The sequence below is a fragment of the Salvelinus fontinalis genome, chromosome 33, assembly GCF_029448725.1.
Source record: "Salvelinus fontinalis isolate EN_2023a chromosome 33, ASM2944872v1, whole genome shotgun sequence".
Classification (NCBI taxonomy): Eukaryota; Metazoa; Chordata; class Actinopteri; order Salmoniformes; family Salmonidae; genus Salvelinus; species Salvelinus fontinalis.
Genome location: NC_074697.1, coordinates 50,183,783 through 50,207,025, shown reverse-complemented (window position 1 = coordinate 50,207,025; position 23,243 = coordinate 50,183,783). Strand labels below are relative to the sequence as shown.

The 23,243-nt window shown below is 42.5% G+C and overlaps 1 protein-coding gene across 1 annotated transcript in view; it reads left to right on the top strand.

Moving 5' to 3' along the window:
• col4a3 (collagen, type IV, alpha 3) overlaps nt 1–23,243 on the top strand; it is a 120,405-nt gene that overhangs the window by 63,552 nt on the left and 33,610 nt on the right. The window contains exons 17-28 of the mRNA XM_055896596.1: nt 425–478; nt 902–943; nt 1,416–1,497; nt 1,989–2,024; nt 8,239–8,403; nt 8,967–9,059; nt 13,428–13,523; nt 17,239–17,309; nt 17,448–17,633; nt 17,934–18,102; nt 18,295–18,387; nt 20,268–20,372. Coding sequence (XP_055752571.1) covers nt 425–478; nt 902–943; nt 1,416–1,497; nt 1,989–2,024; nt 8,239–8,403; nt 8,967–9,059; nt 13,428–13,523; nt 17,239–17,309; nt 17,448–17,633; nt 17,934–18,102; nt 18,295–18,387; nt 20,268–20,372 — 1,192 coding nt within the window. The remainder of the gene's footprint in view (nt 1–424; nt 479–901; nt 944–1,415; nt 1,498–1,988; nt 2,025–8,238; nt 8,404–8,966; nt 9,060–13,427; nt 13,524–17,238; nt 17,310–17,447; nt 17,634–17,933; nt 18,103–18,294; nt 18,388–20,267; nt 20,373–23,243) is intronic.

Sequence of the window (23,243 nt, the reverse complement as noted above, 5' to 3'; positions counted from 1 at the left end):
AGTTTTCATTATTTTAAATTGACTGCAGCGTACAGGTATGTGGTCAGTTTTGAGAAGTGTCAAATAAATACATGTACTTACTTACTTACATATTGCAGCCTCTATTCCTGGATATTTCTGAAATCAATGGCTCAAAATCAGTTAGATTGATCTGATCCTGGATTACAAAATAGGCGATCACAGAATCCGGATCATTTTTATCCAAATGAAAAGTTTTGGAAAACTGGGCCCAGGTCTCGACTGCCTTATCCATGTAATCTCATTCATTGTGAACAAAAAGGCAAAACTGATCCTAAATCAGCACTCCTACCCTGTGTACATGAATCCTCAAATCTCTCTTGCATAAGATATTTTATCACAAAACCTGGATAATTAAAGGTTGAATAGACTTCAATAAAATCTCTCTCTCTCTTTCTCCTGTCAGGGTGATAAAGGTGATGTGGGCTACCAGGGACCTCCTGGAACAGAAGGTTCAATGGTATGTCTTACTGCCTTCAATCGGCTATTGTATCAGTCAGTCAGTCAGCCAGTCATACGGGCCTGAATCCTCACTTAAGATCTGTGCCATTCTTTTCTGTATGAGTATCGTGCAGAGTCAGAGTTCAGAGTTTCGGGCACGGATCTCAAGTCAGTATTCCGAACTCAATAATAGACTAGACACCACGGTTGGGGCCAATTTCAATTCAGGAAGTACACTGCAATTCAAATTCCATTTCTCTTTAAATGCTTTTCAATTAGGAACATTTAGAATTGGAATTTAGTTTACTTCGTGAATTACCTGGAATTGAAATGGAATTGACCCCAACCCTGCCCGACACTCATGTTGAGTATTGCATTCACTCTAATCTCTTTGTAATGTATATACGTGTGGGTCACCCTCTCTGTGGCTGTGTGTATTCAGGGTGACAAAGGTGACCGCGGACCCACAGGTCCTCCAGGGGATGTGAGTGACAATATATTGTTATCATGTTCATATTAGTATCATATCAATAGTTGACAATAGTCAATAGTGCCTTCAATTAGTTAACTTAGTTAACATACACATCTTGTGCAAATCTGAAAATACACTCTATTCTATATAGAAACATTCAATCTCCAATTCTAAAATCTCAATGTACATTTGTTGTTTGTTTGTTTAGTTTTTTATGCACTTTGATATTATTTTCTGTAATGAAAAGCGCTATACAAGTTAAATAAATTGTTGTTGTTATTATTATTCCCCATATAGTGCGCTGCTTTTTACAAGAGCCTTAGCACTTTTCACCGCAGATGCAACAGCTCTGGACAAAATAAGTGCACTAAGGGGAATGGGGTGTCACTTGAAAGTCAACCTACTATACTGTGTATCAATCTGCAATGCTGGTCCCTTGGACTTTGGCTAGTTTTAACCACTGCTTGTCGTCCTTCACCTACAGTTGATTCAGATCAATGGGAGAGTCAAAGGCTTGCAGGGTTTTCCTGGGCCCCTCGGACCCCCTGGCTATACTGGTAATCAAGGTATACAAGCACACTGACAACTAATTACCAATTCTCTATATAGCGCACTACTTTAGACCAGAGTCCTGGACCAGAGTCCTCTCTCTCTCTCTCTCTCTCTCTCTCTCTCTCTCTCTCTCTCTCTCTCTCTCTCTCTCTCTCTCTCTCTCTCTCTCCTCTCTCTCTCTCTCTCCTCCTCTCTCTCTCTCTCTCTCTCTCTCTCTCTCTCTCTCTCTCTCTCTCTCTCTCTCTCTCTCTCTCTCTCTCTCTCTCTCTCTCTCTCTCTCTCTCCTCTCCTCTCTCTCTCTCTCTCTCTCTCTCTCTCTCTCTCTCTCCTCGTCTCTCTCTCTCTCTCTCTCTCTCTCTCTCTCTCTCTCTCTCTCTCTCTCTCTCTCTCTCTCTCTCTCTCTCTCTCGGGAGGTCTAGTAGTAAGCCGATTTAATTCCACTGTCAATTCCAGTGTTATGTTTCTTTCAGTTGTCAGTAGCTGTACCTTCTCTCTTCTACTCTAGGTGTGATTGGTTTTCCTGGAATGAAGGGGGAACCAGGTAAATCCATTTTTATTTGTTTCCCATCCATTAATTTGCTGTTTATCAATGTTACTCTTAGAACTATTGGCCAATTGCAACCAACGGGCAGAACACTCAGCTGTATGTTAGTGCTGGATTTCTTAAAACGCTATTAATTGCAGATTACATGCACCTGTGTTAAGACAAAATTGCTTACAACCAAAAACCCACAAGAATAAACTAGCAGATCAGTTGGTCCAAAGACTGTCTGTTATATTGAAAAGATAGTCAAGTGACCGCTCTAACAATGGAAATACATGTCCTCAAAGGTGGAAGGCGGGAGAAGGCAAGATCAGGTGGGACCATTCTAGCCAATGAGAGATCAGATACACATGTGAACAACAGGCCATAGAGATGGATATAGGACTCATCTTTGTGTCTTTGCCATTATAGCGTCTGTGATAGCCTCAATGGCGCTGGCCATCCTATCTCCATTTTAAAGTCAAACACGTTTTTTTTGCTCCTAACTCATAGAAATCACCACCCAGTTGACTACTTTATAATGTCCATGTTAAAACGGATCATATATCTATCTCTGACAACAGGCACAACTCCAATATAAAGTTGATTTATTTCAAATGCGTCGACTTAAATCAGTGCATTCGTAACAACCTAACCATTACAAAACTTCTATTCGATCAAATAAAACTCATGTCGCAAATTAAAACTTGTTAAGGCTAGGGTCCTTTTTTCTCAATTTCCACCTGACTGATGTGCCCAAAGTAAACTGCCTGTTGCTCAGGCCCTGAAGCCAGGATATGCATTAAATTGGTACCAGTGGAAAGAAGACACTTTGAGGTTTGTAGAAATTTTAAAATAATGTAGGAAACTATAACACAATAGATAAGGTTGGAGAAAATCCAAAGAATAAACAACCTGAATTTTTTGGGGGGAGAGCCCATGCTCTTCCAATGGAATGTGTAGGGAAATAATAAAAAAATACCTCCCAGTATGAAATTCCTATGGCTTCCACTGGCTGTCAGTAGTCTTTGTTCAAGGTTTCAGGCTTGTTTTTTCCAAAATGAGTAAGAAAAATTAGTTTTACTACAGGGACACAGACTGGGGAAATTCGTGTATGTGCGAGCGACGAAGAAGACACGCACCTGCTAATATCGTTTTCCTGTTGAACATACTTCTTTCTGTATGAAATATTATATGTTAATTACGTTTTAGGGTATCTGAGGATTAAATAGAAACGTATTTGGACATGTTGAAACAAAGTTTAGGGGTAGATTTTCGGATTCCTATCTTGGCCCGTTGAACAAGTGGATTACTCAAATCGATGGTGCCAACTAAACTGACTTTTTGGGACATAAAGAAGGATTTTATCTAACAAAACAACACTACATGTTATAGCTGGGACCCTTTGGATGACAAATCAGAGGAAGATTTTCAAAAAGTAAGTGAATTTTTCATCGCTATTTGTGAATTTATGAAAGCTGTGCCGGTGGAAAAATATTTTGATGTGGGGCTCCGTACTCAAACAATCTCACGCCATGCTATTGCTATAAAGCCTACTTTAAATCGGACAGTTCAATTAGATTAACAAGAATTTAAGCTTTCAACCGATATAGGACACTTGTATGTACATAAATGTTAAATATCCATCATTTTTATGATTATTTAATTGAATTGCGCGCCTTCCAGTGTCACCGGAAATTGTCCCGCTAGCGGGACGCCTAGCCCAAAGATTAACAATAAAACATTTTGTTGATCAAATTCAACACTCTCATTAGCCTCCATACAAAATTCCTCACTTCGAGTAAAGCCTCTCGCTGAAAAGCCCCCAATGATTATCGACCTACCAGGAACATTGAAATTGCAAAGCTGATAATTAATCTAAAGTACTTTAAAGAATATAGGATTATATTTCATACAAACATCTGATACCGACGAATCGAGCCAAAGGTAAGAATCTCTGGATTAACTAGCTAATGTTAACAAAATTTAGTAATTAATAAATTGGCAACATTCTGTGAACTGTCTTGTGCACGTTTTAAATTGACACAATACCTGTTAGCAAAGGTGTTGGCTAAAGATGACATGTAGGAGCTTGCAGGGATTTGTAGTCTTGCATGATGTCTAATGTGATGCTAATTAGCATGTTTTAATCAAAGAGTAAATAGAGCTGAATATACTGATAAAAGTAATCTTGTCTGGGAGAGATTGACATGGTTATTATTTTATGGGTATTATGACATATCCACTGTGAGGCTCGATAGAGAACACGTTGTCATTTATTTTATTTTTTATTTCACCTTTATTTAACCAGGTAGGCTAGTTGAGAACAAGTTCTCATTTGCAACTGCGACCTGGTCAAGATAAAGCATAGCAATTTGACACATACAACAACACAGAGTTACACATGGAATAAAGAAAACATACAGTCAATAATACAGTAGAAAAATAAGTCTATATACAATGTGAGCAAATGAGGTGAGATAAGGGAGGTAAAGGCTAAAATATAGATGGGCTATGTACAGGAGCAGTAATCTGTGAGCTGCTCTGACAGCTGGTGCTTAAAGCTAGTGAGGGAGATAAGTGTTTCCAGCATCAGAGATTTTTGCAGTTCGTTCCCGTCATTGGCAGCAGAGAACTGGAAGGAAAGACGACCAAAGGAGGAATTGGCTTTGGGGGTGACCAATGAGATATACCTGCTGGAGCGTGTGCTACGAGTGGGTGCTACTATAGTGACCAGTGAGCTGAGATAAGGCGGGGCTTTACTTAGCAGAGACTTGTAGATAACCTGTAGCCAGTGGGTTTGGCGACGAGAATGAAGCGAGGGCCAACCAACAAGAGCGTACAGGTCGCAATGGTGGGTAGTGTATGGGGCTTTGGTGACAAAACGGATGGCACTGTGATAGACTGTATCCAGTTTGTTGAGTGGAGTGTTGGAGGCAATTTTATAGATGACATCACTGAAGTCGAGGATCGGTAGGATGGTCAGTTTTACGAAAGTATGTTTGGCAGCATTAGTGAAGGATGCTTTGTTGCAATATAGTAAGCCGATTCTAGATTTAATTTTAGATTGGAGATGCTTAATGTGAGTCTGGGAGGAGAGTTTACAGTCTAACCAGACACCTAGGTATTTGTAGTTGTCCACATATTCGAAGTCAGAGCCGTCCAGAGTAGTGATGCTGGACGGGAGAGCAGGGGCGGGCAGTGATCGTAAGCAATAGCAAGCATTTAGTTTTACTTGCGTTTAAGAGCAGTTGGAGGCCACGGAAGGAGAGTTGTATGGCATTGAAGCTCGTCTGGACGTTAGTTAACACAGTGTCCAAAGAGGGGCCAGAAGTATACAGAATGGTGTCGTCTGTGTAGAGGTGTATCAGAGAATCACCAGCAGCAAGAGCAACATCATTGATGTATACAGAGAAGAGAGTCGGCCCGAGGATTGAACCCTGTGGCACCCCCATAGAGACTGCCAGAGGTCCGGACAACAGGCCCTCCGATTTGACACATTGAACTCTATCAGAGAAGTAGTTGGTAAACCAGGTGAGGCAATCATTTGAGAAACCAAGGCTGTCGAGTCTGCCAATAAGAATGTGGTGATTGACAGAGTCGAAAGCCTTGGCCAGGTCGATAAATACGGCTGCGCAGTAATGTCTCTTATCGATGGCGGTTATGATGTCATTTAGGACCTTGAGCGTGGCTGAGGTGCACCCATGACCAGCTCTGAAACCAGATTGCATAGTGGAGAAGGTACGGTGGTATTCGAAATGGTCGGTAATCTGTTTGTTAACTTGGCTTTTGAAGACCTTAGAAAGACAGGGTAGGATAGATATAGGTCTATAGCAGTTTGGGTCTAGAGTGTCACCCCGTTTGAAGAGGGGGATGACCGCGGCAGCTTTCCAATCTTTGGGAATCTCAGACGATACGAAAGAGAGGTTGAACAGGCTAGTAATAGGGGTTGCAACAATTTCGGCAGATAATTTTAGAAAGAGAGGGTCCAACCTTTGGCGGGTTGCTGTGGAGGGTGCCGGGCAGTTGACCGAGGTAGGGGTAGCCAGGTGGAAAGCATGGCCAGCTGTAGAGAAATGCTTATTGAAATTCTCAAATATAGTGGATTTATCGGTGGTGACAATGTTTCCTAGCCTCAGAGCAGTGGACAGCTCGGAGGAGGTGCTCTTATTCTCCATGGACTTTACAGTGTCCCAGAACTTTTTTGAGTTAGTACTACAGGATGCAAATTTCTGTTTGAAAAAGCTAGCCTTGGCTTTCCTAACTGCTTGTGTATATTTGTTCCTAACTTCCCTGAAAAGTTGCATATCACGGGGGCTATTCGATGCTAATGCAGAACGCCACAGGATGTTTTTGTGCTGGTCAAGGGAAGACAAGTCTGGAGGGAACCAAGGACTATATCTATTCCTAGTTCTACATTTTTTGAATGGGGCTTTTAAGATGGTGAGGAAGGCACTTTTAAAGAATAACCAGGCATCCTCTACTGACGGGATGAGGTCAATGTCATTCCAGGATACCCCGGCCAGGTTGATTAGAAAGGCCTGCTCGCAGAAGTGTTTTAGGGAGCGTTTGACAGTGATGAGGGGTGGTCGATTGGTCGCAGACCCATTACGGATGCAGGCGATGAGGCAGTGATCACTGAGATCCTGATTGAAAACAGCAGAGGTGTATTGGAGGGCGAGTTAGTTAGGATAACATCTATGAGGGTGCCCGTGTTTACGGATTTGGACTGGAACTCAGAGACAATGTTGTTATGGCTCAGGTATTGGGTACACTGGGTGTTTTCTATCTACTCCAGGAGTTTGGGGAGGATGGATATAGGCCATCCCCAAAAGTGGATGGATATAGGCCATCCCCAAAAGTCTTTGGGGATGGAGGCAGACTCCAGGGATAGGTTGAGGAGATGACAGGTGCAGCTATTTTATGGAAGAAGGGCTCTCTGCCATTGGCTCCAGGAGGCTTCTTCAAATCGATTAGACAAATTGTAATTATTGGATTTCATAACTTGGAAAATAACTAGACTTAAAAATAACACATTTGTCACATTCCTGACCTTATTTCCTTTGTTTAGTCTTTGTTTAGTTGGTCAGGACGTGAGCTGGGTGGGTATATTCTATGTTTTGTGTCTCATTGGTTTAGGTGTGTCTGATTGGCCTGATATGGTTCTCAATCAGAGGCAGGTGTTTTACGTTGTCTCTGATTGGGAACCATATATAGATAGGCTGTGTTCACTGTTTGTTTGTGGGTGATTGTTCCTGTTCATTGCGTTCTTTGTTTTCACTAGGTTCACATGTTCAGGTCTGTAGCGTCGTTGGTTTCATTCTGTTTATTGTTTTGTTCGTGTTTATAAGTGTTCCAATAAATATGGAACCGTACCACACTGCGATTTGGTCCTCCTCTCTTCCACCTAACGACGAGCGTTACAACATTTTAACAAATCACTAACAAAATTTGTTAAAATTCACACTTAATCCAGCATAAACGAATGTATTGAATTTATTATACAAGAGATAAAATTCACAAATTCTTCAGCACAACGGCAGATTCATGTTTTAAGTATTACATTTACAATGACTCAATAGTTCATGCCTTCTGGGAATGTTATCAAACCCAAAAGTTATGGGCGGGGTTAGAAAGTTGGCTGTCAGAAGTATTACAATGTGAATGTCCTAAAAAAAAAATACTAAAAAAAAATACATTGGAAATGTAATCAGTCACCAACATGAGTTTTCCATTCATATAACCTGTACGATATATTGCCACAGTTTAATTGCTGTCGTAAACGAAAGATGACTTCATTTCAATTGTACTGAATGATTGTCAAATGGTTAAATCACCCCTTAGTCTGCTTGATTACCAGGTTTTATTTCTACTGAAGATAAAACCCTGTAGAGAGCTTTAACATTTTTGGGTGAAAGTAGGACTAAGTTATCACCGACCTCACATGTAGCTCTGCTTTTAGGGAGCAGGACATTTTGGAAGCCATTAAGATCATCTGTGCGGATGATCTAAGCGCACATTAAAAGTTTAACTAGAGACCACCGGGATAAAATAGTGGCCAACAGTGGTTGCCCTTTGCCATAAATTTGTCATGAACAGTGACAAACAGTGGCATATACACACACGCATCGTTACACATTGTTACGCATCGCCCTACATGGTGACGTGGTCCCTTGTACACCTTGCGAACACATACACACACACCAAGCTGACCATTGTATTGTGTTTTCAGGGTTGTTTTTCCCTGGGGCCCCTGGGAATCCTGGGCCCCCTGGTTTAGCTGGGGATAAAGGGGAGAGGGGGGAACCCGCCCCCTACATAATTGGCCCCCCTGGACCCACTGGGCCCCCTGGAAAAGATGGCCCCATAGGCGACCGTGGTCCCCCTGGAATTCCAGGTACCTGCTCAACTCAACTGGCCACTTTAGGTCATCCTCAAAAGTCTGACATAATGGTTATTACAAAGCTACCACAATTACTACAGCATTAACTCAGAAACAATCTGAAGGAGCAGTTAGCTATCTTTTAATATTATGCTGCTATACTCTATAATCCCACATTCGCAGCAAGGCAAAGTGTAAGGCTGGATCTAGGTTTAGTAACTTGTGTCCACAATCGTATTCTACTGTAATGTAATTCAAGTCCCTGCATAGCCTCTATCTAACAAAGGTTAGCAGGGTTAGAGTTAGCTAGCTAGCCTGTGACTACAGGCTCCCATCTCAGAGAGGGTGAAGTATTAATTTCTCCATATTTGTAGTTTTAGATATGAGAGTGGATAAAACATTTGTCAATGACAGGATTGGTTGACAGTGGTGAAGTATTAACCTCAGAACAACAACTTACTTTCAGCAAATTCAACGAAAATTCCATTTGCGTTTAACGTTTTAAGGTCATTGCAATATGATGTTGCTACAATATTCATTCAACGTGTTTTTGCCCGGTGGGTTTGCTCTTTGCACAGATCTGTTGAGAGGCAACCCTGGACCACCCGGTCCTAAAGGCATCAAAGGCATCCCAGGACAACCAGGAAATAGTGGCGGGTTCGGAGAAACAGGTATTTTCTGTGACAAATACGTTATTCTGTAAAGGGCATTGCAGGACTAAGAATATGGAATTCAAGGTGCAGTTTGCAACTGTCATGTCCAGTAAAAGTTAAGGGTTGGGTCTTTTTGACAAATGTAACAGTTTATTTTTTGCATAGCTTCATGGAAGGTATGTTTTATAGGCTTGGTTACTGTAAAGTGATGTGTTTGTTTGTATCGACATTTTGCTCTTTAGGGCTTTATGAATAAAATGTAATTTTGACTTGATTGAAGAAGGAAGTAAAGGGGGGGCAGATCAGGGTGCCTTGTGAGAATTTGTCGCAAGTGGGTAACCCGCCTCTACCATCCGTTCTATTGGCCACTGTTCAATCACTGGAGAATAAACTGGATGAGCTCTGTTCAAGATTATCCTACCAACGGACATTAAAAACTGTAATATCTTATGTTTCATCGAGTCGTGGCTGAACAACGACACTGATCATTTACAGTTGCCTGGCTTTTCCGTGCATCGGCAGGACAGAACAGCTATGTGTGGTAAGATGAGGGGTGGGGCTGTGTGTCTACATTTTTTGCAGCCATCTATTTACCACCACAAACCACTACTGACACTAAGACCGTACTCAAAGAGCTGTATAAGGCCATAAGCAAACAAGAAAATGTTTATCCAGAAGTGGCGGTCCTAGTGGCAGTGGACTTTAATGCAGGCAAACTTAAATCTGTTTTTCCTCATTTCTACCAGCATGTCACATGTGCAATCACAGGAAAAAAACTCTAGACCACCTTTACTCCACACACAGAGACATGTACAAAGCCCTCCATTTGCCAAATCTGACCATAATTATATCCTCCTGATTCCTGCTTACCAGCAAAAACTAAAGCAGGAAGTACCGGTGCCTGGCTCAATACGGAAGTGGTCAGATAACGCGGATGCTACGCTACAGGACTGTTTTGCTAGCACCGACTTGAATATGTTCCAGGATTCATCCATTGGCATTGAGGAGTACACCACCTCAGTCCCCGGCTTCATCAATAAATGCATCGACGACGTCATCCCCACAGTGACCGTACGTACATATCCCAACCAGAAGGCAACATCCGCACTGAGCTAAAGGCTAGAGCTGCCGCTTTCAAGGAGCAGGACACTAATAAGAAATCCAGTTATGCCCTCAGAGGAGCCATCAAACAGGCAAAGCTTCAATACAGGACTGAATGCGAACTATTACGGACTAAAAACGGAAAACCACCCGCGTGCTGCCCACCAGCCTACCAGATGAGCTAAATACCTTTTATGCTCGCTTTGAGGCATGCAACACTGAAGCATGCATGAGAGCACTAGCTGTTCCGGACGACTGTGTGATCACGCTCTCTGTAACCAATGCGAGTAAGACCTTTTAACAGGTCATCATTCACAGGGCCGCTGGGCCAGACAGATTACCAGGATGTGTACTCAGAGCATGCGCAGACCAACTGGCAAGTGTGTTCACTGACATTTTCAACCTCTCCCTGACCGAGTATGTAATACCTACATGTTTCAAGCAGACCAGCACAGTCCCTCTGCCCAAGAAAGCTAAGGCCTAAATTACTACCGCCTGTAGCACTCAGGTCGGTAGCAATGAAGTGCTTTGAAAGGCTGGAAACACCTATGTGAGAATGCTGTTGATTGACTACAGCTCAGTGTTCAACACCATAGTGCTCACAAAGCTCATCACTAAGCTAAGGACCCTGGTACTTAACACCTCTCTCTGCAACTGGATCCTGGACTTCCTGACAGGCTGCCCCAAGGTGGTAAGGGTAGGCAACAACACATATATGCCATGCTGATCCTCAACACTGGGGCCCCTCAGGGACACGTGCTTAGTCACCTCCTGTACTCCCTGTTCACCCACGACTGCGTGGCCAAGCACGACTCCGACACCATCATTACGTTTGCTGACTACACAACGGTGGTGGGCCTGACCACCGACAACGATGAGACTGCCTATAGGGCGAAGGTCAGAGACCTGGCAGTGTGGTGCCAGGACAACAAACTTTCCGTTAACGTGAGAAAGACAAAGGAGATGATCATGGACTACAGGAAAAGGAGAGCCAAACATGCCCCCATTCACATCGACGGAGCTGTAGTGGAGCAGGTCGAGAGTTTCAAGTTCCTTGGTGTCCACATCACCAACAAACTATCAAGGTCCAAACACACCAAGAAAGTCTTGGAGAGGGCACGACAACGCCTTTTCCCCCTCAGATTGTCAAAAAGTTCTACAGCTGCACCATCGAGAGCATCCTGACCTGTTGCATCACCGCCTTGTAAGGCAATTCCTCGGCATCCGACCGTAAGGCGCTACAGGGGGTAGTGCGTATGGCCCAGTACATCACTGGGGCCAAGCTTCCTGCCATCCAGAACCTATATACTAGGCGGTGTAAAAGGAAGGGCCAAAAAATGCTCAAAGACTCCAGTCAACCAAGTCATAGACTGTTCTCTCTGCTACCGCACGGCAAGCAGTACCGGACGCCAAGTCTAGGTCCAAAAGGCTCCTTTACAGTTTCTATCCCCAAGCCATAAGACTGCTGAACAAATAAACAAATGGCCACCCAGACTATTTGCATTTAACCCCCCCCCCCCCCTTTGTTTTAGCTGCGGCTACTCGCTTTTTATTATCTACTCACTTTACCCCTACCTACATGTACAAATTACCTCGACTTACCTGTACCCCCTCACATTGACTCGGCACCGGTACCCCCTGTCTATAGCCTCATTATTGTTATTTTATTTTGTTTCTTTAAAACAAAAAACATTTATTTTGTATATATATTCTTAACTCTATTTTCTAAAAACTGCATTGTTGGTTAAGGTCTTTTTAAATTTTATTGTTCACATACACAAGGTTAGCAGATGTTAATGCGAGTGTAGCGAAATGCTTGTGCTTCTAGTTCCAACAGTGCAGTAATATCTAACAAATAATCTAACAATTCCCAACAACTACCTAATACACACAAATCTAACAAGTAATCTAACATTTCCCCAACAACTACCTAATACACACAAATCTAAAGGGGTGAATGAGAATATGTACATGTAAGTATATGGATGAGCAATGGCCGAGCGGCATAGGCAAGGTGCAATAGATGGTATAAAATACAGTATATACATGTGATATGAGTAATGTAAGATATGTAAACATTATTAAAGTGGTATTATTTAGAGTGGCATTGTTTAAAGTGACTAGTGTGATCCATTTATTAAAGTGTCCAGTGATCAGGTCTCAATGTGGGCAGCAGCCTCTCTAAATTAGTGATTGCTGTTTAGCAGTCGGATGGCCTTGAGATAGAAGCTGTTTTTCAGTCTCTCGGTCCCAGCTTTGATGCACCTGTACTGACCTCGCCTTCTGGATGATAGCGGTGTGAACAGGCAGTGGCTCGAGTGGTTGTAGTCCTTGATGATCTTTTTAGCCTTCCTGTGACATCGGGTGCTGTAGGTGTCATGGGGTACAGGTAGTTTGCCCCTGGTGATGCATTGTGCAAACCGCACCACCCTCTGGAGAGCCTTGCGGTTGAAGGCGGTGCAGTTGCCGTACCAGGCGGTGATACAGCCCGACAGGATACTCTCGATTGTGCATCTGTAAAAGTTTTTCAGGGTTTTGGATGACAAGCCAAATTTCTTCAGCCTCCTGTGGTTGAAGAGGCACTGTTGCGCCTTCTTCACCACACTGTCTGTGTGGGTGGACCATTTCAGTTTGTCTGTGATGTGTACGCCCAGGAACTTAAAACTTTCCACCTTCTCCCTGGTGACCCTTCGATGTGGATAGGGGGGTGCTCCCTCTGCAGTTTCCTGAAGTCCACGATCAGCTCCTTTGTTTTGTTGACATTGAGTGAGAGGTTGTTTTCCTGACACCACACTCCGAGGGCCCTCACCTCCTCCCTGTAGGCCGTCTCGTCGTTGTTGGTAATCAAGCCTACCACTGTAGTTTCGTCTGCAAACTTGATGATTGAGTTGGAGGCGTGCATGGCCACGCAGTCGTGGGTGAACAGGGAGTACAGGAGAGGGCTGAGCACACACCTTTGTGAGGCCCCAGTGTTGAGGGTCAGTGAAGTCGAGATGTTGTTTCCTACCTTCACCACCTGGGGGGGGGGGGGGGTGGTATGGCCTGTCAAAGTCCAGGACCCAGTTGCACAGGGAGGGGTTGATACCCAGGGCCTCCAGCTTGAGTAAGCATTTCAGAGTAAGGTCTACTACACCTGTTGTATTCGGCTCATGTGACAAATACAATTTGATTTGATTTGAGTACATTGAGTTGTCACTGGGGCAATGAGAGCTCAAATTACTTTGTTGCTTCACTGGCAAGAACCACTGAACAACCACTTCCTCCCTGTCATTTTGTCTCTCTTAGGTGAGAAGGGTGATGTCTGTCGACTCTGCATGTCCACTGATGTGAGGCCTGGACCACCAGGACCTGCCGGAGAGCCTGGTAGGCCTGGAGAGAAAGGTAACACCAATACATGGACATAACAACAGCTCTTTTATGCCGTGTCATGTCATACAATGACTAGGCCCAGAAGTTTTGTCTGACCAGGTCATATATCACTATGGCCCTAAGTTTTTCCATGTTAGGTCACATGTTCAGGAAAAAGGCAATATTTCCAGTTGTCGGCCTATTAGGCTTAGTAGGAGATCAGCCAATCTGGAAAAACTGCTTGACCAAACAATTTTCTCGTTGAAGGCTGTCATCCATGCTAGATCAAACAATGTTGGGGTGATACACAAAGTTTAATTTAGATTTAAGGCTTCCAATCTGGTGAAAATTGATATAATGGAAATAGTAATAGTTTTAGGTCAAATATCTTGCAATTCTTAACAAAAATGGAGTGCATTAGCAAACAAAAACAGACTATGGAATGGATGCATTAGTAGTTACTTTTTATACATTTATTATGCTTTAAGTCATGCAAATGTACAGAAAATATGAACATTCAAATGTCTTCAGCTACAGTTGTGGTCTGTAGTCCACTAAGGACCATTCTCAGATGATTGACCCTCTCAGAAAACTGCGGGGGAGACCCTATTGAACCAGAAAAACTTTACCTCGTAAGAATCTGAGTTTCTGGGCCAGAGATATTGAAACTGTATATCCCTTTCTAAGGGGTAATATATACAAGCAGCCACAGATTCTGACCAAATGTAATGAGTACATCAATACAAACGGACTCTTTAATCATTTATACATATTTAGACTGTGGATTATAGTTACTTTTGCCATAATTATTACGCATTAAGGCTTAAGCCATGCATATACACAGGAAAAGCATGTGCATCATTTTCTTAGACAGTGTCATCCCCTCTAACTACTCTGAAAGACACTTGTGAACAATAAGCACTTTACCTTGTGAGGATTGTACATTCTGAGGCGAATGTATACTTAAATATACACACTTGGGAAATGGCAATTTCCATCATAACAGTTTATTGGATATATGCTGATCTTAATGACATACGAATACACAGACTTTCTAAAGCATTGGATGCCATTTTTGCTCCAATGGCCTGTCAAGGGGAATTTAGCCACCCTTTACAGTTCGCCAGGATAAAAACACTTCATCCAAGAGAAATCTGCGTCATTCCATGACATGTAAGATAACAAATGTTTTCATGTCATGTTCAATGAGTCCATAAATACTACAAAATAGGCCGAATGACAAAAGCTGGATGTTTTAAGTATTCTGGGGGATTCTGTGGAACAAAACACACTTTACTTACTGACAATGTGATATACATTATACGGTTACTGTCAAATTAGGCAGATATTTAAAAAGTGTTGTAAGTGAACCATTTTTCGCTGGATGTCAACGAATATCAACATTTCACAGAATTGTAATTATTGTAATACTTACAGAATCAAAAGCCTGTGTTATGATCTGAATATCAGTTTGACGGAGGTTGTGTGGCTATGCGGAAGATTCACTCTGACGTTCATCGAGGTATGATCGTGAATATGACCAAAGTCATGGGATGGATAATATCTCCCATTGCATTTCATATTGTGAAATTATTGTAATCAAGCTTTTTGTGAGCAATAGTACAGACTATATTCCATAGTTACAGTGTCAATACTGTACTCGATTATTTTGGAAATTTGCTACAAAGTCGAATACTTTTCTCGTTCTTATTTTTTATGGGGTAGCATTACTAGCAGGCACACAATAAAATATAAACATGAGATAAAAAAAAAAAAAAAAAAAAAAAAACACTGATATATTCAATGAAAATTATAAACATGTATCACTGTATCCAAATGTTTATGGTTTCTATTATATGCACACGCGATTCATTAGATATGATATTAAAATGCTAATGGCTGGCCCTGCATAACATTTGTCTTGGATGAAGTGTTTTTATCCTGACAAACTTGAGAGGGTTTAGAATAGAATAGTACCACACAGGACATGTCATCAAATGCTTGAGAAATGATGTGTATTTATTTGTGTATCACAAGGGAGGGATAATCAACGGGGGGCTATGCGTTCTATGGAAAATAATGCAACATGTGGAGGGTGTGCGCCACGACACGCTAGCGGAGTGGCAATAACCCTCCAGAGTTTCATTGTTTTCCAGAGAACGCATACAGTCCCGAGTGGATTTTCCCACTTATACTACAGCTATAATTGAACACATTTGACGCTGGAATCATCAGCAAATCTTCAATAAACTGTCATGATGGACGTTGCCATTTTCCAAGTATGTACTGCATTTTTAAGTATACATTCAGATGTTAGTCATATGGACGTGAATATAAGTACGGACAAAATCTATCATTACCTCCACATTGTCAACTTTGACTGCATTAGTCCAATATCTCTGCCTTAGTTCCAGTATAGTATCTCTCCAATATTTCTGCCTCAGAATGTCCTATCTGTAAGGACTGGGTGTCGGAGTGCGAAGTCAAGTGCAGGAAACAGCAGGTGCAATAACAAATGTTCTTTAATGAACACTGAGAAACTAGGCCACCCTTCTATACACTGGATGTTCTCATAAAACAACCCCAGACACGAGGGGGAACGAAAACAGTCCAGATACAACGTAGATCGAAAAAAAAACACCACTCTTACCAACTAACAATCCCGCACAAAGAAACGGGCGGGCCGGCTGACTGATAAGCCCAACTAATTACAAACCTAATACAAAACAGGTGTAACCAATAAACACATAAGGAGGGGGAGAAAAGGATCAGTGGCAGCTAATAGGCCGGTGACGACGACCGCCGAGCGCCACCCGAACGGGAAGGAGAGCCTGCCTCGGTCGGAGTCGTGACACTATCCTCATGTAGCACATGGCCTTAAAGTGCTTATTGTTCAGAAGTGTCTTTCTGGGTAGCTAGAGTGGATTTAAACTGTTTGAGAAAAGTATTTTTGTTTGCTAAAGCCCAAGTTTGACCAAAAATGATGGAACATACGCTTTTCTTGTGCATATGCATGGCTTAAAGCATAATAATTATGCCAAAACTATGTTTATTCAACAGTCTATGTATGTATAAATGATTCAATAGTCAGTTGGTAATAGTAAATAGTCAGTTTGATATGCTCAGTACATTTGGTCAGAATCTGTGACTATCCTATTTGCCTGCTTGTACATGTACCCCTTCGAAATGGCATTAAAGTTCCAATATCTCTGGCCTAGAAAGTCAGATTCTAATGAGGTAAAGTTTTCCGTGTTCGTTGGGGGCTCTCACAGTTTTCCGAGAGCATCCATCATCATCTGAGGATGGTCCTTAGTGGCACTACAGACTACAACTGTAGCTGAACACGTCTGCATTTTCATATTTTCTGTATATTTGCATGTCTGAAAGCTTAATAACTGTATGAAAAGTAACTATTAACGCGTCCCTTCCATAGTCTTCAGTGTTTATGTTTGATAATCCATTTCAGGATGTTTGACCTTTGACCTAATGCCAAATCTACTATTCTACTAATCTACTATTTCATTATGTACATTTTCATCAGATTTGACCGTTGACCACTTGAAAATGGCATTAAAAATGTGAAATTCACATGACATCCGGCCTAACTTTGTGTATCACCCCATCATTTTTTGACCTAGCATGGATGACAGCTCAAGCAATGTTTACAGGTTTGCTTCTCTACTATAGGTTAGTATGTGTAGAATACACTATAGCTGCCCCTGTGTTTACAGCATTTGTGTTTCGCCAGGTCGAGATGGTGATCCTGGATCCAAGGGATTTAGAGGAGTCAAAGGTCTTGGAGGTCCACCAGGTCCACAGGTGACTTGACCTGGGCAGACAGACATTATGGAATCAACTCCAGATTCAGATACAAATTCTTTACATAGGCCTTTTTGTTAAGGCGTTTTTACATTGATTATATTCTAATGATTTTGTCCTTTGTCTTTGTATCTGTAGGGTCCCTATGGTTTACCAGGTGTGCCAGGTTCTCCAGGACCCAAGGGGGACAAAAGTCCCATGTCCCCAGGAGACAGGGGGCCTGTTGGCACACCTGGGGCTCCAGGAGTTCCTGGGAGCGATGGGACTGACGGGGTCCCCGGATACCCAGGACTGAAAGGCCAGCCTGGGCTAAAGGGCAACCCTGTGAGTGTGACCCACGCCACCTCCACCATTACACACTGTACAATCAATGCCAATGACTGGTCATTGTAACAGTACTATCTGATTAAGGATCAGAACCATTGTATAAGTGAACAGCGTTAGTATGCTGGACTACGATTTGGGACCTGACCACAAGGTCTTAACAGGCTAAGCTCTTGGCTGTTGTTATAGCCTGTAACTAGTGCCTGTGTTTTCTCATGGCCAGGCCATGTGGTTTGGAAAAACTTGGGGCCCTACCCATGATGTACCCAGACTTAACTGTTTGGTGTCTGTTTGCTGTAGGGACCTCCGGGGCCCAAGGGTGATCGGGGCGATGCCGGCTCTCAGGGTATACGTGGACGGACAGGCCAGATGGGGACTCAGGGCCCCCCCGGTGTGGGGCCCCCAGGGGGCCCTGGACAGAAGGGCAACCTGGGGGTGCAAGGCCTGCGAGGGAGACCTGGAGATCCAGGTACAGTAAGATCATTATTTTTTCAAGAGAGACCTGGCATCCCAGCAATTTGACCTATGTCACAGAATGTGTGAGTGTGTCTCACTCTTGTCTAATTTGTGTCTCACTTGACCTGTTTTACAGAATGTGTAAATGTGTCACACTCTTCTCTCACTCGTCTCACTGTTGTCTCGCACTCATCTCCTCCTGCAGGAGAGAAAGGCTCAGCGGGTGAGACGATAACAACCACAGGAGACCCAGGACTGAAGGGAGAGAAGGGTCATCAAGGCAACCCAGGACCTTCAGGTGAGGGCTTTAGCCATGAGCTCTGGGGGAGATTCTTGACATGAAGACAATATCATGCATACACTAACAGCCCAGCAGTAGTATCACGGCATTAGCAGAGAATTGATAGGATCATCGGCTGGTCATGGTGTTATTGTTTGTTTTTTTTGCATACATTTTTATCCACAGCAAATGACTTAACCCTTGTGTTGTCTTAAGGGTAAAAAATGACCGGCCACTATGTTTAACAGCAGAGAAAACCCCCTAAATGACTTGAAATTTGATGACTTTTCCTAGAGTGACCCCAACATTAGAAAAAGTGAAACATTGCCTTTGTTCATATTTCCATGAAAGCTGTACACCACCAGGGTACAAAGATGGTCTTAGGGTCATTTTTGACCCGGCAGTTATAAAAATCATTTACACACCACAAAAACCACAAAGACACACACAATGCGAAATTGAGATTATGTGTGCTACTGATTAAACTCAGCCAGCAGCTCCTGAAGAGGAATATCACCATGGTTGACACAGTTAGAAAGAACAAGCCTGAGCTCCCACGTGCACTCCTCGCAACAAGTGGGAGAGAGGCCTTCTCATCAAAGTTTGCCTTCACCCCCACCACCAATCTAGTTTCTTACATTCCAAAGAGGAACAAGAATGTGGTCCTCCTGAGCACACTGCACAAAACGGCTGAGATCAGTGATCGTGAGGACAGGAAGCCAGCCATCATCCTGGACTACAACCACAACAAAGGAGGCGTGGACAACCTGGACAAGATGATTGGAACTTACAGCTGCAGGAGGATGACTGCCCGCTGGCCCCCGGTCATCTTCCATAACATCATTGATTTGTCCTCATACAATGCCTTCAGGATATAGAACAAGATCAACCCTACCTGGATGTCTGATAAGCGGAACAAGAGGAGGCTGTTCCTGGAGAAGCTGGGAAAGGCACATGTAACCCCACACATTCAAATAAGAGAGGGCCTCCCCCACACAGCAGCCTTTGCAGCGCTTGTGAAAGTTGTTCATGTGGCGGAATCTTGTTCTTGTCCACTGGGGTCTGCAGCTGATGCAGGCAAGAGGAGGAGATGCCAATTCTGCCCCCCAAAGAAGGACTGTAAAACAAATACTATGTGCTGCACATGTGAGACATATATCTGCAAAGTCCATGCAACCACACTTGCATACTGTCCTACATTTGCTAATTAGAGTTGATTGATTTATGTTCTTCACGTTCTATTATCTTATTTTATTCTTATTTATTGTTGTTGTGTATTTATACACCTTGTGGGTGGGGGCATTGGTTAAAAAAATGTGAGAAGACTAGTATTTTGTAGTTGAATTCCTCATTGTACAGTATATAAGAATATATCCCTATGTTGCCCAAAAAGTTCAAGACTGTTATTGTTTCCCTTCAATAAAATGCATTCAAAACTACTTTCCGCACATTTCTGATACTTTCTTAGGCTATACAAGAGCTATCTCTCGCTAAAAAATGTACGTTTACATCTATGCAGTACCTTTAGCAAATATAATAATAAACCTCTACTTTAGGAAAGAAAACAATTATGAAAGGTGTGTTGTAGTAAAAACGAGTGGTGTCCACTGATTAAATGCAGTCTTTCTGCATTGTGAAGAGGGAAAACCCAGATATTCACAACGTTTGTGATGAATGACAGGTTGTTTCTTCATGCAAAATAGATTTGGCGTTAATTTGGGGTTTAGTGAATAGGTTTGGGGTTAGTGAAGGACAAGGGGAGTATACAGAATGCTAAGACTACACGAGGTTTAACTATCAACATGTGGCCCATGTGGGAATCCAGTATTCATCCATGGGGTTGCCAGCACCAGTTTCTAACCCAGTGAACTATTTTATAATTGCCTATATGTTTTCAGGGAATCCTGGTATAAATGGCTATCCTGGCTTCCCTGGCAACTTCGGCGCCAAGGGGGATAGAGGTCTGTCTGTCCGGGGCCCTCCTGGCAACACTGGGCCTAAAGGTGAGAATGACTTCGCTACCCAAGAACCCTAGCTCTGTTGTACCCTGGTAAGATCCTAGGTGGGCAACATAGTGTTCAGAGTTTTGTTCCAGCCAAGCACTAACAGCACACCTAATTCAGGTAATCATGATAATTTGAAGACAGCCATTACGTGAATCACAGGAGTTAGAGATGGGCTGGAACAAAAGCCTGCATACACTGCACATCCTGTATTACAGTTTTACTCCATTGTATACAAGTGTTTTTTGGAACTGTGGTCAAACATACATATAGTAGAACAACAATGATTTTTAAATGGTTTTATTTAACCTTTATTTTGACAGGGAAGACATATTGAGCCCTTGGTCTCTTTTCCAAATGCACCCTGTATAATACAATATAAAATACACAATAATACTACATAATGACAAAACAAAAACAGGTTTTAAATCATAAAAAATACAAATATCACATTTACATACACTACCGTTCGAAAGTTTATGGTCACTTAGAAATGTCCTTGTTTTTGAAAGAAAAGCATTTTTTATATTTTTTTATATTAAAATAACATCAAATTGATCAGAAATACAGTGTAGATATTAATGTTGTAAATGACTATTGTAGCTGAAAACTGCCGATTTTTTTAAATGGAATATCTACATAGGCATACAGAGACCCATGATCAGCAACCATCACTCCTGTGTTCCAATGGCACGTTGTGTTAGCTAATCCAAGTTTATAATTTTAAAAGGCAAATTGATCATTAGAAAACCCTTTTGCAATTATGTTAGCATAGCTGAAAACTGTTGTTCTGATTTAAAGAAGCATTTAAACAGCTATTTGAGTGTCTGGAGCATCAGCATTTGTGGGTTCGATTACAGGCTCAAAATGGCCAGAAACAAAGGACTTTCTTCTGAAACTTGTCAGTCTATTCTTGTTCTGAGAAATGAAGGCTATTCCATGCGAGAAATTGCTAAGAAACTGAATATTTCGTACAACGCTGTGTACTATTCCCTTCACAGAACAGCGCAAACTGGCTCTAACCAGAATAGAAAGAGGAGTGGGAGGCCTCGGTGCACAAATGAGCAAGAGGACAAGTGCATTAGTGTCTAGTTTGAGAAGCAGACGCCTCACAAGTCCTCAACTGGCAGCTTCATTAAATAGTACCTGCAAATCACCAGTCTCAACGTTAACAGTGAAGCGGCGACTCCAGGATGCTGGCCTTCTAGGCAGAGTAGCAAAGACAAATCCATATCTCAGACTGGCCAATAAAGAAGAAAACATTAAGATGGGAAAAAGAACACAGAAACTGGACAGAGGAAGATTGGAAAAAAGTGTTATGGATAAACTAATCTAAGTTTGAAGTGTTCAGATCACAAAGAAGAACATTCGTGAGACGCAGAAAAAATTAAAAGATGCTGGAGGAGTGCTTCATGCTATCTGTCAAGCATGGTGGAGGCAATGTGATTGTCTGGGGGTGCTTTGGTGGTGGTAAGGTGGGAGATTTGTACAGGGTAAAAGGGATCTTGAAGAAGGAAGCTAATCACTTAATTTTACAACGCCATGCAATACCCTGTGGACGGCGCATAATTGGAGCCAATGTCCTCCTACAACAGGACAATGACCCAAAGCACAGCTCCAAACTATGCAATAACTATTTAGGGAAGAAGCAGTCAGCTGGTATTCTGTCTATAATTGAGTGGCCAGCACAGTCACCGGATCTCAAACCTATTGAGCTGTTGTGGGAGTAGCTTGACCGCATGGTACGTAAGAAGTACCCATCAAGCCAATCCAACTTGTGGGAGGTACTTCAGGAGCATGGGGTGAAATCTCTTCAGATTACCGCAACAAATTGACAACTAGAATGCCAAAGGTGTCACAGTGAGCGCTACTGGAGGAGAAGTCAGGTGCAGGAGAGCAGAGAGTTGTGAACAGGCGCACACTTTATTTGGGCAGAGGCAAATAAACAGACGGACGCCACTGCGTCAAAACCTCCAGCCAAAGAAAAAAGTCACAAAAATGAGCACAATGTTACAATAACCAACCTTCGTGAAATACCACGGAAAATAACGGGAAAAACCCAGCCTGGCGCGTACACACGCAACACGTAACAAAACAATTTCACACAAAGACATGGAGGGGAACAGAGGAATAAATACATGCAGTGTGATTAGGGAATGAAAACCAGGTGTGCAGGGAACAAGACAAAACAAATGGAACAATGGAAAAATGGAGCGGCGATGGCTAGAAAGCCGGTGACGTCGACCGCCGAACGCCGCCCGAACAAAGAGAGGAGCCGACTTCAAGTTGTGACAAAAGGTCTGCAAGGCTGTAATTGCTGAATTTGAGGATTCTTTCACGAAAGCAAAGTTTGAAGAATACAATTATTATTTAAATTAATTATTTATAACCTTGTCAATGTCTTGACTATATTTCATATTCATTTTGCAACTAATTTCATGTATGTTTTCATGGAAAACAAGGACATTTTTAGTTGACCCCAAACATTTGAACGGTAGTGTAAGTATTCAGACCCTTTACTCAGTACCTTGTTGAAGCACCTTTGGCAGCAATTACAGTCTCCAGTCTTCTTGGGTATGACACTACAAGCATGGCACACCTGTATTTGAGTAGTTTCTCCCATTCTTCTCTGCAGATCCTCTCAAGCTCTGTCAGGTTGGATGGGGAGCATTGCGCACATATATTTTCAGGTCTCCCCAGAGATGTTCAATCGGGTTCAAGTCCGAGCTCTGTCTGGGCCACTCTAGGACATTCAGAGACTTGTCTCGAAGCCACTCCTGCGTTGTCTTGGCTGTGTGCTTAGGGTCATTATCCTGTTGGAAGGTGAACCTTTGCCCCAGTCTGAAGTCCTGAGCGCTATGGAGCAGGTTT